At 36.2% G+C, this 17,324-nt stretch overlaps 1 protein-coding gene across 6 annotated transcripts in view; it reads right to left on the bottom strand.

Moving 5' to 3' along the window:
- Window positions 1-632: 632 nt before the first annotated feature.
- tbc1d5 (TBC1 domain family, member 5) overlaps window positions 633-17,324 on the bottom strand; it is a 182,565-nt gene continuing 165,873 nt past the window's right edge. For 5 of the 6 annotated variants that reach the window (XM_041246405.1, XM_041246403.1, XM_041246406.1 and 2 more), the window contains 4 exons: window positions 14,878-14,977; window positions 9,673-9,752; window positions 3,935-4,111; window positions 633-1,589 (listed from right to left, as the gene is read on the bottom strand). In XM_041246405.1, the coding sequence (XP_041102339.1) occupies window positions 1,272-1,589; window positions 3,935-4,111; window positions 9,673-9,752; window positions 14,878-14,977 (675 nt within the window). In that variant the 3' untranslated portion in view covers window positions 633-1,271. The remainder of the gene's footprint in view (window positions 1,590-3,934; window positions 4,112-9,672; window positions 9,753-14,877; window positions 14,978-17,324) is intronic. The other variant, XM_041246408.1, reaches the window with a different exon arrangement.

A 17,324-nucleotide genomic window follows, 5' to 3' on the forward strand; every position in this document is an offset into this window, starting at 1 on the left:
AAAACAAAATGCTTCAGGACAAACAACTAATGACAAAGTTGGTAAAAATTTCCAGTTGTAATGAACTACTGTTTTTTTTTTTTAATCACTTGAAACACAGACAAGCTACAAAGAAGCAGGATAACCACTGGGTCGAGATATAATTGAATTTTCTTTAATCTTCTAACAGCATCACAGGCTGAAAGAGGATTTCTCACAAATCCCACCATACCACTTGTGTACTTGAGTCATTATGTACTAATGTATTTAACACTCTGCATTGTGTTAAAATAAATGGGCTCAATGTAAGGCACAGCTTGCACTGCATGAAGCATTAAAACCATAAAAACAACCTGTCATCTATTTGGGACTGCATTTTAAAATAATTAAATGCTATTAATTTCAAGACTGCAAATGGCCTCTCTAGAATTTTCAGGCTGGTCCTAAAGGACCCTTGGAAAGAAAGGCTTCCTGTTAAAGTATACGTTCTTCAGCTGTGATGGAGTGCCAATATAACAACAACAAAAAAAACAAGTTTGAAAGGCTGTTGGTTATATATATTTACCCTATATATATGATTCGCTATATATATATATACTCTATATATATATATATATATATATATATATATATATATATATATATATATATATAACATTTAATTACTATATAGTTCTAATTTCAGCCTCAGGCAAGCAGGAGTCAACTGGCTGACAACTATGAGCTACATCTAGCCTACAACACAAAACTCCTGGACTGAATGTACACAGTACAGTGAAATAGGCTCTAAGAACATGTTCATGAAGGCGGCCTGTGTTTGAGCTACAATGTTTTCAATATGGACAGTAATCTGGTTGGCCTGTGATTTGGTCAATAGGTGTAGAAAGGCCATTTGGTCAATGTGTACAAGAAGGTAAGAGACCAATACACACAAGTCCTGATTACAGAGGGTACCTGCACACAAGTGCTATGAGGGTGGATGTTGTATACTGCTGTACATTCACAAGTATTTACTTTTATTAAACATTTACTTACGTACGACCCTGAAAATGTAGTCAGCAAATAGTAGACTTTAATAGCTAAAAACTCGCATGAAGGTAAATAAAATCAAATTAGGGATAAATATGTATTGTTTGCTGTCCTCCAGGACGATGAAGCAAAGCAGTTTGATGCTGACAGATGGACAATAGTAACATGCTGAGAAGAGAAATAAGAAACAGAAAAGGCTAACAAGATGATTCAGAGCATTAATGCATCTGCAAAAGTGCTCGTTTGTTTCAGATTGCAGAGGCTCAGAGGTCTATTGGGTTGACTATAGTGAAGTCAGTGTCCTTGCTATTACTGCTGTCATCCTCAGGGCTGGAACCAGACATGCTGGAAGAGCCTGAAGTGGTCCCCATCAGTGGGTCAGAGCAAACAGCAGTATGAAGGGCCTCTCTTTCAGGTTTCAGGGTCACCTTGTGCCCCTTAGGGAAATGTGGATCCTCCAGATTACAGACAGCACCGTCTGGCTTCTCACGCTGTTCCTGTTCCACATCGTCCTCTTGCGATACCAGAATGTAATCGTCTGAATTTCTGCCCTCCGAGTTCAGAGATGTCTCAGAATTGGCCTAGTGAAAGAGAACACAGGTAAGACACTGGAAATTCCATTCGGACCACAGCGAAGTAAAGTTTTACCAGGGAGCGGCTGACGGTTACCTTGGAAATTCTGGGGTTCTGGAGCAAAACACACTATCCAGAGCTCATGTACTACTGGGATGAGAGAGTTATCTTCAAGATCAATACTTTTTTTGAACATTTTTGTACTTGATGGCTACTGCATGGAAAAGATCATCTCAGGCCCTGCTACTCGCATTAAATAAATTAGATGTGGCAGAACAATACCGCTGATAAATCTGCACACCCTGTGCAAAACTGCTTCACAACATTTTGTTAATAAATACCTGTTTTATTTAATTTTAAGCATAATAAGATAAATAGTTTTTATTCAAATGTTGGCAGTGAAGGCTTAACATTGTAATAAAAAAGGACTTCCCTACAGGATTTCACGTATTTAACAACATTGAACTTCAATTAAAAGAACAGAAGAAATGATTATATCTGATCTAAATATGAATAACACGCTTGGGTATAACAGCACATGTATAAAAATAGGAGGGGACTTAGTCATATTAAATAACGTTATCTACATAACCACACACACAAAAAATACACTTAAAAACACAATAGTTTAATTCTTATGCAGAAATATAATTTAAATATGCACAGATATACACATTAGTATATTAGATTAGTATGTTTTGAGTGGTGTATCTTTTCTTAGAAATGTTTCCAGATCTGCAGTGCTGAAAGATTTAAATATGATTGAATATAAAAATAAAAACAAGTGTTTTGAAAGGCTAGAAGAAGCAGAAACTGGTCCGATGTTTAGAGCTTGCACTGACAAAAGACACTATCTTTAACACACTGATTGATAACATTTCCATGAGAACAAAGAAACCTGGTTTGATACGCCAAATCTCAGGAAATAAGGAGTGTACAGTGGCTTTCAAAAGTACTCGCCCCCTTGGACTTTTCCACATTTTATTGTGCTACAAAGATGGAATCAAAATGGATTTAATTAGAGTTTTTGCCACTGATCAACACAAAAAAAGTCCATAATACCAAAGTGAAAATCTACAAATTGTTCTAAATTAATTACAAATATAAAACAGAAAATAATTGATTGCATAAGTATTCACCCCCTTTGCTATGACACACCTAAATAAGCTCTGGCGCAACCAATTGTCTTTAGAAGTCGCATAATTAGTTGAATGGAGTCCACCTGTGTGCAATTACGGTGTTTCACATGATTTCAGGTTAAATACACCTGTCTCTGGGAGGTCCCACAGTTGGTTAGTATATTTCCTAACAAAAACTACATCATGAAGACTAAGTAACATTCAAAGCAAATCCGGAATAAGGTTCTTCAAAAGCACCAATCGGGTAGGATATCAGAACATTTCCAAGGCACTGAATATCCCCTGGAGCACAGTAAAGTCCATTATTAAGAAATGGAGAAAATATGGCACAACTGTGAATCTGTCTAGAACTGACCGTCCTCAAAAATCCGGGCGAGAAGGGCACTAGTCTGGGAGGCCACCAAAAAGCCTATGGCAACTCTAAAGGAGTTACAGTCTTCCACAGCTGAGCTGGAAGACACTGTGCATATGGCAACAATAGCCAGGTGCTTCACAAAACTGGCCTTTACGGGAGAGTGACAAAAAGAAAGCCATTGTTGAAAAAAACTCGCATCAAATCTCGGCTAGAGTTTGCCAGAAGGCATGTGGGAGACTGAGACCAAGTGGAAGAAGACTCTATGGTCTGATGAGACCAAAATAGAGCTTTTTGGCCTCAACGCTAAGCACTATGTTTGGCTGGAGTGGCTTAAACACAAAAAGGTCAATGTCCTGGAGTGGCCCAGCCAAAGCCCGGACCTCAATCCAATTGAGAATATGTGGAAAGAGTTGAAAATTGCTGTTCGCCAAAGGTCCCCATCCAACTTGATAGAGCTTGAGCAATTTTGCAAAGAAGAATGGGCAAAAATTGCAGTATCCAGATGTGTAAAGCTGGTAGAGACTTATCCAAATAGACTCATGGCTGTAATTGCTGCCAAAGGTGCCTCTACCAAATATTGACTCAAGGGGGTGAATACTTATGCAATCAATTATTTTCTGTTTTATATTTGTAATTAATTTAGAACAATTTGTAGATTTTATTTTTCACTTTGACATTATAGACTTTTTTTGTGTTGATCAGTGGCAAAAACTCTTAATTAAATCCATGCTGTAACACAATAAAATGTAAAAAAAGTCCAAGAGGGGGTGAATAATTTTGAGAGCCACTGCATAGTAACAATTAACATTGTTGAGCGACGAGTTCCTGACGAAGTTCACTGTCTCGAGACTGAATATACCTGTTGTGGTCTGAGAGTGAGAAAGGCTTCCTTGTCCGTGTGCTTGTGTCCATGTCTGCCTCCTCCACTGTGACGGCTGGAGCAGTAGTGATCATCGGCGATTGTGATCTCCTCATTCTCCTCAGCCTCTAGCAGGCTCTGGTTAAAACGCAGGGAACCTTTTAAAATGTCTTTTATCTAAAAGGTAAAAGCAGTACAATGTAAGCAAAATACAACAAAAAAATTGGATAGCAATTTGAAATATCCTGGGGAGGATAGATAAAACAAACTGAGCAATTTTCACAGCCTCAAAATTATTGTACTAATAAAATGCACTAGATCACAGTGACAAACACAAAGACTGTAAATCACTAAAACAATAAATAAACACAAATTAATTGAAACATTTGCCAGTGAATTTAAGTTTCTTTTAGTATTTTTAAATTTCTCAACTTCACACAGCTTTCTCAATTGGTCAGGGGGCCATTGTGTTTCTGTCTTATTTTGGGTACAAAAAAGACTTAATAATGGGAATATAATGAATATTATGGCATCTGAATTTTGCTTAAAGCGAATTTTTAACCAATTGAACATTATTGCACAATGAGGAAAAAATAGAAAAACATGCCCAGCTGGTTCTATTGAGTAACAATAAATGTGGAGGACTGAATCGGCATCATTTGCTATGATACAATGTACACTGATTTCCCTAGGGTTATACTTTAGATTTCCATGTTCTTCACTTTAATAAGGGAGATGCATATTTAAGCACCGCTCTGGAAACTTACTAGGTAGTTTAACAACACTTGCCTGTAACATTTGCTAGACAGGAGGTGATAAAGTATCAAAGCCTCACTTTAAACTTTGAATAACTACAGTGATAAAAACATAAACTAAAAAATAAGAGAAGGGAAGAGAGATCTGCAATACAAAGGGTGCCACTGTCACTCTTTATTTTGCTAGGAAGAGGTCAATGGATTTGGAATCCTTGGTTAACAATTCTTTAAAAAGCACCTCTCACTGAGTAATAGATAATCAGGTTACATGCACTCTACACACAGAAGAAATCATATTGCTGCCTATCAGACACAATGAAAATGCAAACAAAACCCGAAACAACTAACTACAAATAAATTAAAAACAGTTTTGTCTGTATGATGGAAAAAACAAACGTAGCAGTGACAGACGGACGCCTCAGATTCTGATACTATCAGTAAACTGCGATAAAGAATGCCCTTCGTTTCATCACAACTGGATTAGGATGTCTGCAGAAGTGTGAAAACAGTCTTAAGGGTGCCAACCTACTTCAAGAATGAAAGAAAAGCTCCAGCACCTTCAAATCAGACTCAGAGATTCCTTCAGCCATTACATTTTCATTGCATTGGGAAGCACTATTTTCCTCATATTTCTTTTATTACCAATGCCTCATGCTCCATCTACTTCTGAACTGTTCTGTAATTCACACTGCCCTGCAATGGGAGCCCTCAATCTGCAAGGTGGATTGGAGGATCATGGCTCAGACATTAGCCTGGAGGCTAGACAAACTGTCCCGACTTGAATTGTTCATGTGCAGTCTGTTGTTTTTATTTGCTTTCACAAGAGATTCAAAAAATGTTTATATATCAGCAGTCTTAACTTAAGACCCAGGGGTCACACTACAGAGTGCTGTCAAGAGCTGAATTGGACAATTTGCCTTCAGCATCTTCGTGCTACAGTTTTTTTTTTTTTAATGGAAGCAGGGGCAAAAATAAAAAGTGGCACAGTGAAAAAGATGTAGGTAGAGAGTTACGGTTAGTCCTTTGTAATCTGTCAGCTTGACTTCTCTCAGCATGCCTAAACGCTCAATTTACTTGAAGCTTCATGAAAACACCATCGGGTATTTGCAGACCAGGAAAGTTTACATTAAATGATATATAGCTAAGCATTCAGAGCAAATGATTGTTAACCTTACAAGTTAGAGCTCGACAGAGCTGGAAGGTCTTGTGTTCTGTAAAAGTGCAGTGTATTGTAAAGTCTGCTTAGAACAGTGTATGAGACTTTGCTCTATCGCTTGTATCAGATACAACTGGTCAGGGACATTGGCCATGTCTTGTAATGAATTCATTACTCACAACTCTCTCTAAAACTCTGCCCCTTTAATTGCTTTGTTTTGTTTGTTGTTCTGAACTGTGGAACAGATTAAAACAATCATGCATATTAACATTACTATTCATTTGCATTGTTGTTTTTATTCAGTTCCAAAACAACAATAGTCCCTACACTGGATCTCAGAAGCTTGTCAGAACTAATTTTCTATGAAAACAACTCCCTGTAGCATCCCAAACATCTTATCTCTCTCTCTCTCTCGGTTTTCTTTGAAAGAAAACAGTGCTCATATAATCTGTGGACATGTAGAAATACAGCATACAAATCGAATACAAGTACCCTGAAAACTACAGAGACCTATTGAAAACAGCCCAAGAATGACCTTCATGTCCCAACCCACATTCAATACTAAATGCACACCTCTGTTGGAATCTTCTTAGCAAACTACTAAACAATATGTACCCCACATAATATTAAAGTAGACTTTCTTAAAGACTATTTTAAATTGGACAAACAGTATTTCTGGGGTACCTAAGCAACAGTGTTGCTACTGAATAAGGGTGTCACCGTATGACGAGATACTGCGATATTAACTCACCACGGTATTAATACTGCAGCAAAAAATATTACCGCGATAACTGTGGGATCATGGTATTGGAAATAAGTCAGTCTGGAAGGCAGACTAACATAGAATTTACCCGTATTGCATTGCTAGATGGTTTAACTAGTAATAAGGGAAAGAAACAATCATTTTAACATAATTTACATACATTACAAAAAATACAACTGTTTAAATAAATTACATTTAAAAAGTCCTATTTCTTTTAATTATAGAGGTTTGCTTTATGGCTTTGGCTGGCATCAGTATGGTGATTTAAAGCAGTCTGCAGCGTCTCCACTCTACCAGATACAGTAAGCGTTATGCTCTGTTGAATTTTAGAACTCACGTAGTGTTTTAAATAAACTTATTTACACTGCCTAAAACCATTACTTCGTTGTATAGATTCGGATAAAATGTGTCATTAAGCAAGTATAATATTGTAGTGACCCGGCCAAACTGAAGGGGCTCTTGTTGGACTTGTGTGTTGGCTTGGTTGTTTGTCCTGTGCTTTTGTGTTTTGTTTATTTTAGTAAAGTAAAATAAATATTTCAAGTAAAATAATGTAATTCCCTAAAACATCCAAAGCTCACCACTGCTTGGACGATTATAAAAATAATAATTAAAAAAATACAGGGGCAGCTGTAAAAAAAAAAAAAAAAAAAAGGTTTGAAGATAAATGTTTGAAATTTGAATCAAACATACATTTTTGGAATTAACAGGTAATATTTAACCTTTCCTCAACAATACTTTACTAAAATCATCAATGCGTATTGGTTGGCCGTGATCTGAACGCTGTGGAAGCGTGTGCGCGTGTGTACTGTAGCCATGAAACGCGATGCACATGGAAAAGCATACCTGAAAAAGCAACGTCAAAGTAGTGCTGCAAAACAAATAAAACCAACGCAGCAAACAGAATGATTAAGAAATGGCAGCACGTAGCTTTGGCAAGCCGTGCAAAAGAATCCAATTTAGATGAGACTCTGTATTTACACCAGCAAAAACAAAACAAAATCATTACTGTGGAAGTATTTTGGCTTCAAAAAGAATGCAGACACCGTGGTAATCGAGGATTGCTTTCCAGTGTGTCGAACCTGAAAGAAAAATATTGCTGCAAAAAATGGAAATACATCCAACATGATTGTCCACTCCGTGATCATCATCCCACATTCTACAGAGAGACCGTGGGAACTGCATCTTCCAATTGAACTGAAAGTCTATTAAGATTATTATCATTTATTTTTTGGGGGTATTTTAAAGCAATCTGTTAATTAGCTATTACTACAAAAGTTTAGGATTTTATAATACTGGGTACTTTATTTTGCTATAATGTTTAAATTGTCAGGTGCACAAGAATCAGATAACGCACAGCTGAGCAATACTGTAGGAGCCTGGGTATCATATTTGTTTCCTTAATTTGTGGGTGGTTAATACGTATGTTTTAAGATCTTTATTTTTTAAATGCAGTAACTTTAAATATGCCTTTAAGTGTCCACACTGTTAGTGAAAACATGAATTGTACATGGTATTAAGCCCTATGTAGCTACTGTAAGAATGATGCTTGGGTGTGAATAACTGAATAAGACCCTAGCTTAGGTATTCTACTAGCATAAGCATGAAAATAAAATTGTGGAAATATTTTTAAAACAATTAAACACACCCAAATTGATGCTTCTGTTTCTGATTTTTGTATGCCTAATATCATTACAACTACTTGCTTTTATTTTGAGGCAGGCCTGACTTCCATAAAACGTTTGTTTTAACAGATATTCATTTATCTGTAGAAACCAAGGCCTTATTTTGAAGCGAGTCCAAAGTCTGCCCTTATTTTTCTGAGAAGAATAAAACCATTTGAAGACTGTAACACTATTAAGAAACAACTCAAAAGAATAATGTAATTGCTTCAACCTGCAACAAATGGTTTTCTTGATAGTCTCATAATATTGATGATGTTTTTTCCTTTCAGAAAAAAATGGGGGAAAACTTTGCAATTACTTCAAAATCAGACGTGTTTATCGCTTTACTCATTATATCTTGATAATTTCTGGACTAATGTCACGATAATGAAAAAGTTAATATCATGACATTCCTACTACTGAAACTAGTACACCCACTTGATTCATTAAAAAGATATGCAAGTGCAGAAACAAGCATCCCTGCCAAGAAAATAAATACCATAAGTGCCTAGTGCCATGATCGAAGTACACAGAACTCATAAGAAAAAGCAGCACAGCTCAGAGGTCAATTGGAGATAGCAACCATGTACCATTTCGATAACATTGCCTTAATATCATGTACATTTAATGTTAGAAAAAGGTATTTTTTTAGCATACAGTTCCAACTTTACCATAGTATTATAATTTTGTATATAGGTTTGAAAGGTGGTATAACAACAGTGTACTAAAATGGAAAAAAACAAACATAAGGGTTTTTATGGGATGTACACAAAAGGTCTGGAAAAATAACACGTTCACTGGACTGTTCTTACTTTTCTTTCTAAACAGCTGAGAAAGGATTTTCGTCTGAACTGTATTTCGATAAACGATTAACATTTATCATTCAAAGTTTATTCCAAAGGTCCTATCCTATGACCCTATTGCTCCCTATAACACTAAAGGTGCTGGTGGAGCGAGGAGCATTTGGGTTAGTCTCTCTTTCTGCTAATCTTATTTACCTAAATACAGTGTAAATCAAAGAGTTCTCAAAGCCATGGCAGCAATAACACACAATACACAATAATATATTTTTTTCCCAGTCAAAATGTATTTTATATCAAGATGTCACCCAAAGCTACTTAAGAGGGCACATCATCTCTTTCTCACTTTAAATTAAACTGTATGTCAATTAACAGTACCGTTTATACTCCTTTTAATCCTTCAAAGCAGTAATCTAATAAGAAAGATTTTGTAAGAAAACATTTTATTAAATTCACAGGCGCAGCTACCAAATGTATCCTTTAATTTGCAACCCAAGGAGCTATTACTGCCCCAGATTATAACAGACTCAGTAACTTCCCTCACAGGGAATGCTTACCATACAGCACATGTAAAACATCTACTGTATTATTATACTTGACCTGTTTAAGTCCAGCTAGCGAGACCAGAACTTCATCCTCCTTTTCCAAATGTTCCTGCAAAATGACATCCTGTATTTTGCCTGTTAAACAAACAAACAAAAATGTTTAGAATTTTAGTTTACACTTAGAACATATTGAATAAATTAAACGTAGATAGAACATATGTTTGAAATTTCTTTGCAGCACCTCAGATTTCAGTTTACAAAGATTAGGGGATTACTTCAATCATTTTAGACCTGGGACAAAAAGAAATACAACTGGCTTAATCTGGCACAGGGGAATGGTTTACTTAATCAGTACAACTGGAATACATTCAAATACATTTGCAAACAACATTTAGATTGCATGATTATGGTTATCTGCAGTGCAAAGAGCATGCATGTATATCTTAGTATGAAGACAATTGCAAGACATCAAACTATTAAATAGAAAAGCAAAACAAAAAACAAACTACAACAATAAAAAATGAATGTCAAGTGATACAATACAATGCTGAAACCCATAGCAATATACCAGCAAAATATGAGACCCATAACAATATACCAGCAGAATATATGAAACCTATAGCAACCTGCAGGATACATCAAACTCATTGTAATATACCAGCAGAATATGAAACCCATAGCAATATAACAGCAGAATATATGAAACCCATAGCAATATACCAGCACAATATATTAAACCCATAGCAACCTGCAGAATATATGCTGAAATATCTTTTTGTATTTTGTTAGTGCAGTTTACAGTACACTTCCTCTGATTGAAACATACCCCGTCTTGTAAAACCAAAGAAGAGGATCAAGTTTAATTTTATACATTATAAACTTGACTACTTTTTAAATCAACATCATTAACATCCACCGATTTGTGTTATTCTCCATGTAATCTTTCAACACACAGCAAGACCTAATGATATTTGAATGATAATGTATGCAGCCAAGAAAGATGATTTGCAGAGTGTGTTCTAAATGTTTACATTAATTGAACCAAGGTTCAGTTTAAAAAAAAAAAAAAAAAATGATTAAAAAGGTTTCTTAGGTCGAATTATGCTGCGACATTGTACTTGGGGTCAGCAAGCAACCAAATACGTTGGTGTTGCTTTATGATCTATACATCCCAGATACATGTCTCTACACACCCTTACACCAAACTGTCAGACTCTATTTCGATCAAGACTTGACATTTATAGGGGCCATATTATTGGCAGCACAGGTCACATTATTTGGGATGGTGGGGGGTGGGTGTCATTAAAGAGGCAGAGTCACCATTTAATCTGATCACCACGGCCATCTTGTGAAATATGTCAAAAGGACCTTGCATTGCATTATTGCATTGCCAGGAACACAAGAAGCTACAAAGGATTGTGACTACCTCACAAACCACTGGGTCTTTTGAAACACACTGTAAGGATCCTGATGTGGAATATCAACATTGCCTGTATATTTCTTTATATTCAAACCAGACAATGTAACCATGTTTCACTTTATATTTTTTTATGGTTAACCACTAATTATCATGGTTAACCATTGCAGATCATATCTGGTATATCGCACAAGAGCCAAACCTTGTTCAACATAGTGTATGTACATTTTCATTGTAAGAGTGTTAAGGGAGCATGTGTTGCAACAAAAATAAAGAGGCACAGATTGTGTAGCTCCATGAAAAAGTAATATGAACAGGCTTCATCCTTGACTTCATTTCCACAAAAGAAAGGCCAGCACAATATTGGGAAGATTGTCATAATAAAGTGGCCAGTGAGTGTATGTACTTAATGCCCTGTCCAGTAAAAAACATTTTGGAACACAGTACAGCTGTTTCTAATCTGTTTTCATGCATCTGATGCTCTTGCTAACAGCATCTACCATATACTTATTTAATCAACAATGATATCCTGTGGCCAGAACAGCAAGATTGAAACAAATAATGGATTATCTCTTGCCTAAAGCATCATCTCTTCTACCATTACAGCTAAAGGCTTGGTTCAGGAAGTTAAGCAAGTGCAATGATAGTTTGCTCACAGATTAGACTGTTCACACCCAACATGATGTACTATTCAAAAGGTGATAGAGGTTTACAAGGAGTAATGCAAGGAGTGTAAAAGCAGTGCATTGCTTTTCATTATTAACAAATGGACAAATACTCTGGCATGTGTCTACGGGACCTTCTAATATGTTATAAAGTACCAGAGACACATTTGTTGTCCAGACCGTCTTCCTTTCTAAAAAGTAGGGATTTACAGTATGGAAAGAGCCACTAAATGTCTATGTAATCCCAAGATCCAACTTTTAAAAGATCCATTAATTATACAACCATGTGGGTCATGAAATCTGGTAACGTTTTAACAGTGTACATATATAAGAGCTTGATGAAGGCCGTGCTGCCAAAACGTTGCTCTGTTTTTAACTTTGTTCTTTTTAAATGATTATTATAGTGTTGCACCTCTACTTGCATTAATAGTGAACGCTATTGGGATATTTGGGAGACTGATCCCGGAGGTAGCACCAGGGAATGGAAATACTGGGAATTATATAAAATAGTCGTGTGTGATATGAGCTACATGTTTTGAACTTAACAGTGTACATATAACCATGCCAATATGAGGCTAGTTCTTTAAAAGGTCTCTGCGATATATGGTAGCAACAGCTCTGTATGGTACCACCAATCAAACCTGACCTACAGACTAATACTTGCGCTGGGCTTGGAGCCAATATATCCAAGCATAATCTGTATCTTCTGGAAACCACAAAGTCACATAGCCACAATAGGTCAGCAATCTGAGGTGAAGTGAAATAAAGAGTACTCTTAGATTTGTCCTGCAATACAGAATATATGAAGTAGGTATCTTAATGGTTTATATAATAGTACAGGGATGATTACATTTCAGGTCTACAGTTATAACCTCCTTCTGCTGTAATAACTGATGGGCCCTGCCAGTTGTTTTTAGTGTCCAGCAGGGGGACCAAGCTTGTACTTCACTTAACATCAGACACACCTATAGAGAATGTGCACAAACTGGAAGATTTGAGCAGCTTTAAGTTATACACTTCTTGGTTTCTCCAAGAACTAACATTAATGTACATTACAACATACACAATCTTCTTTGGATAATTGTATTGGGCTAAAATATATTAATAAGGCTTTTTTAAACCTGGTTCATCTCTATCCTGTGTACGGCATTTCATTCTGAGTCGGGGATTATCAATTTCACAATTCATACGGACAACATTAAACCTCAATGAAGAGTACTTTAAAAGTAGCAAGTCCTTACTTACACATCAATTCCACACGTGAAGTGTGCAGTTACACTACCACTGAAAAACTGCAAGATCAAGATGGCTTGTAAATTTCAGTGTAGGTTCAAGTCTCAATCTACTATGCTAAATCATTTAATCTACCATGATGCTACTGCATCTCCAGGGCCAGAAGAAAACAGGATGCCATTGTAGAAACTGATTCACGACGACATACACTTTGTTCAACAAGGAGATTTGCTAAAACAAAGGCAATAAGCTTATCATCGGTTTTCATAGCAAGCACCATTTATTGAGAGTGAACCCAATATGCAAATGAAGTGAAAGCATTTACTGTGGCATGTGTTTATTTTTATCTGGCAGTGCTGGGGGCTCCTTGAGGACAGCTACTATATTTGGAAGCAGGCTTATATTGGCTTATTTTTCAGGACAAGCAAATGCACTTGTCAGATAGAAAAGCAAAAGCAATCAATATCTTTGACAAATGCTTCAAGAAAGTGTAGATGTTTACTTTTTTTTAAAGCAAACAAACATTTTCCTTTACACAATAAAAAATGATTAAGTGTCTACAAGCCACCCATTACAATGTTTTACAGAAAGAGGCCACACAAACCTTTCTCAAGGTCTAGCTGAAAGCCTCTCATTTTACCCAAGTATAGGAAAGGTTGATTGAACATTTAAACACCAGTAGGCAATCAAAGCTGATCTAAAAGTGGAAGGGTGACAAGGACTGGAACATAAAGCAAATCCCCTAGTGTGGACCACTGATCTAATTCATAAGAACTTTGTACAGTATATCTAAAGTTGTGCAGAATTATTTGAACAAACACATGATAATGACATACAGTATACAACCAACTATTGATGTTTTATACAATTATCCATTCTATTTGTAACACCTAGATGTGTATTATAGAGGATTTTTTTTTCCATAGTAATATACAACTACTGTAGTGATCACACAACTACAAACCCGCAGCTTGTATCAGATCATAATTTTGAATGCAAGGTAACCATTCAGCCATTCCCATTAAGCTTTGGAAAATAGTATCAATGTTATTCACTGGAAGGGTTGTGAAGGTATCTGATTAGTCCTAATTTAGGGAATGATTTAATGTGGGAATAAGCAGTAGTATGTATCGTTAACTGATATTAAAACAACTTCATTTCTACTTGGCAACATCTGTAAGAATAACTTTAAAACACTAAATGTCAATATAAGGTACAACTTATAAGAAACAAGCAGACAGGCGTTTTGCTTTCATCTGCATACTACTGGATCTCTGTTCTTGAACTGTGCCCACTTTCATAGGAATCCTAGAATGAAGACTGTGGCCACTATCAAGCACTTGGTCTTTATCATCCACTTTTATATTTGCAATAGTAGGAGTAGGGCTTCTAGTTTTTGGTTTTAATTTTCCATCTCTCTCCCTCCCTTTAAACCTTAATTAATAGTTGTTAAGCCTTAACTGAATACCACTTCCAATTTTCCTCCCCAGCCTGTATCTGTTTCAAACTCTCAGTGGAAATGAATAAGCTGAATTTGGCGATTTGAGCCAGAACAAAATGCAGGTTCAAATAAAATCTGGTGAGGTCAATGCACGTCATTTGTTACTTCAATCAAGATATGAGGGTAAAAAGAAACAACTTCCTTTGGTAATTAGTGTTTGATTAAGAAAGCGAATCGGCTCAAAATAAAGGGACATCACATGATCAAAAATAAAACCAGAAAACTAGAAGCCCTAAATATAAGTTAAGTCAAGGTCTCTTTGTCTGGTGCATGGTGAGATTCTACACAGTGTTGAGGGATCTCATCAAGGGCACTGAAAAGGTAAAACAATTTAGAACATGGCTGAAAAAAAGGAGTACTTTCATAAAATGGGAATTTGTTATGTTTGTGACAGACATGAAGGCCGTGGATTGATAACAGGTTCTCAGCTGGTACTTGACTTACCGATGTGCACATTCATCATCTTAGCACAGTACTTTGACATGGCTTCCAGGTCATTGAGCTGCCCTTGGAGAAATGAGATCTGGCCCTCCAGGTCCTCCTCCTAGCAGAAAGCAGTACAGTGTTAGGTGTGAATCGCTGCAATCCAAACGCATTACAGGCCCCAAAAAATAGTCCTGTTCTTTTAAAGCTGTGACTGTCTTGGCTTTTCTAGAGATTAAGGATAGACAGGAAGTAGACCCATTCAAATGTTGTTATAAATACAGTTTGTAACACAGAAAATATTAAACCTTAGTCATATGCTTCTACAGCTGTGGCCAAATGTTTTGCATTTGCAAATTGATGCCTTCCCAGTGTTTTCCTCAGTATTTTAACAACTGAATGTATTAGAATTATGGTACAAAAGGGAAAAGTTTTCATTAGGAAGAAAGACCAGTTTTGAATATTCTTTTATTTTTAAAAAAGTGGGGCAAAGTTTGGTACTACACTGCAGAGTACGCTATATCTCTCACTACCTGCTGACTTTATAAAAAATCTGTAGGTGGGGCTTTTACATCTACCTCAATAAAGCACTGGCTTAAACAACCATAAAAGGAAAGTAATTGACACACGGTCAACCATGAGACTCATGACCTGTGTTTATCATCTACATAATATCTAATTTTAAAACTACACATTAATTAAATATGGATCCATTACAGGTCAATCCAGAGAATCAGCTTTAGAGTATTCCTATATCCTTGCTTTAGGAAATTATCTCTCTCGTGAAATTAGTTCAGATGGAAGTAGTCTTCCATATAATAAACAGAGAATTTATATAGCTAAAGCTTCAGTTATAGGTCCCCTGTGTGTTGGTTAAAATATTCAGGATTGAAACAAATCTGCGAAACATTCCGTTTTGTAAACCTCAGCCTGTTATTCTCCCGAGTGCCTTTCAAACTCAGAAATGTAGAAGGAAATGTATTAGAAGAAAATGCATTCTAAAACCTAAAGTACTATGACCGCACTGTCTTGAATCTAGCTAATGTAAAATGGAACTGGAAATACAATTATAACAGTCAGATGGACGACAACTTAAAACGCTTAAGTATGATTTATACATTTATATTTAAACACATTGCATTGCTCTAAGTGTCACCTTTCCCCATCCAGAACCAAATTCAATTTCAAGTCCCACTTCTCAAGTGCAATGTAATCAAGAGACAATCTGAATGGAAGACATCTGTGTATGTTAATTTAAGCAGACCTTAATATAAACTATCCTTCTCACCAAGCAAATGGAAGGTTCTATCTGGAAAAATAATGCATATGTGTAAATCAATTCTATCTTTTTTTTTTTTTTTAGCTGTCATATCATTAATCCCATACAGGGGTATTTTCACTTGTCCTGCCCTTGGACACTGTTGTGGGCTGCTTTGCGACCACAGTGTGCTGAACCAGCCTGCCCCAGAAAGCACTAAGAAGCTTCTCCAGTGATACAGGGTTATGGCTCTCTGTTCACCTCAGTTGGGTAGCTCCTTGATTCTTCTCTTAACTGTATGATTGCTAACATCTTGCTTGATTGAGCTCATAATCCATGGTTTCAAAATAACAGATGGGTTGGATAGGGTCTGGGACCCTCACACTCAATGGGCAGTGTTTTACTTCACTGGTGCATTAAATCTCTGGACCTGAAGGCGATATATTTTTTTTAATTTGGTAAAACTCTCTTGTGATGCTTTCTGGGTTGTCGCCACTTAGTCATGCCATTACTGCATCAAGCAGAAAAATTAACTGTAAGCTTTAGATTAAAACATGCATCACAAAAACAGAGGAAAACACTAAATTATTGCACAGTAATGTTACCAAAAACACACTGTTTTAAGAATGTATACTGTACAGTTGTAGTCAAAAGGTTACATACCCCAATGGAAATTTATAATTTCGAGAAATATCTCGAAAACAAATTATAGGAAAAATCTTTTGGAGCAAAAGTTTTGCTTTTATGGATGAGGAAAAAAAGTTACAAAAGAGATGTCTACAATTATTTACTTCAAAATGCTAATTCAAAAGTATTAATACTCTGTCAAGGAAAATAAAATTAAAGCTAGTTGAGGCACCTTTAGCAATAATAACCTCTTTTAAACGATTAGGATATTTGTCAATGCGCTTTTGGCTTGATTCTTTAGTGATTTTTAACCATTCAACTCAAAATTGTTCTACTTCATTCAAATTCTGAATTCTGACTTCTCTTGTGTACAGCCTTCTTCAACTCATACCAAAGATTCTCAATCAGATTTAGATCAGGACTTTGACTAGGCCATTCTAGAACCTTGATTTTATTCTTCTTTAGCCATTCTGAAGTAGATGTTGATGTGTGCTTTGGATGGTTGTTGTGTTGGAACATCCAGTTGTGCTTTAAACCAGTTTTGTAGCGCAGGGTTTCACATGAGTTGCCAATATCCTTTGGA

This window comes from Polyodon spathula, chromosome 3 (assembly GCF_017654505.1).
Source record: "Polyodon spathula isolate WHYD16114869_AA chromosome 3, ASM1765450v1, whole genome shotgun sequence".
NCBI lineage: Eukaryota > Metazoa > Chordata > Actinopteri > Acipenseriformes > Polyodontidae > Polyodon > Polyodon spathula.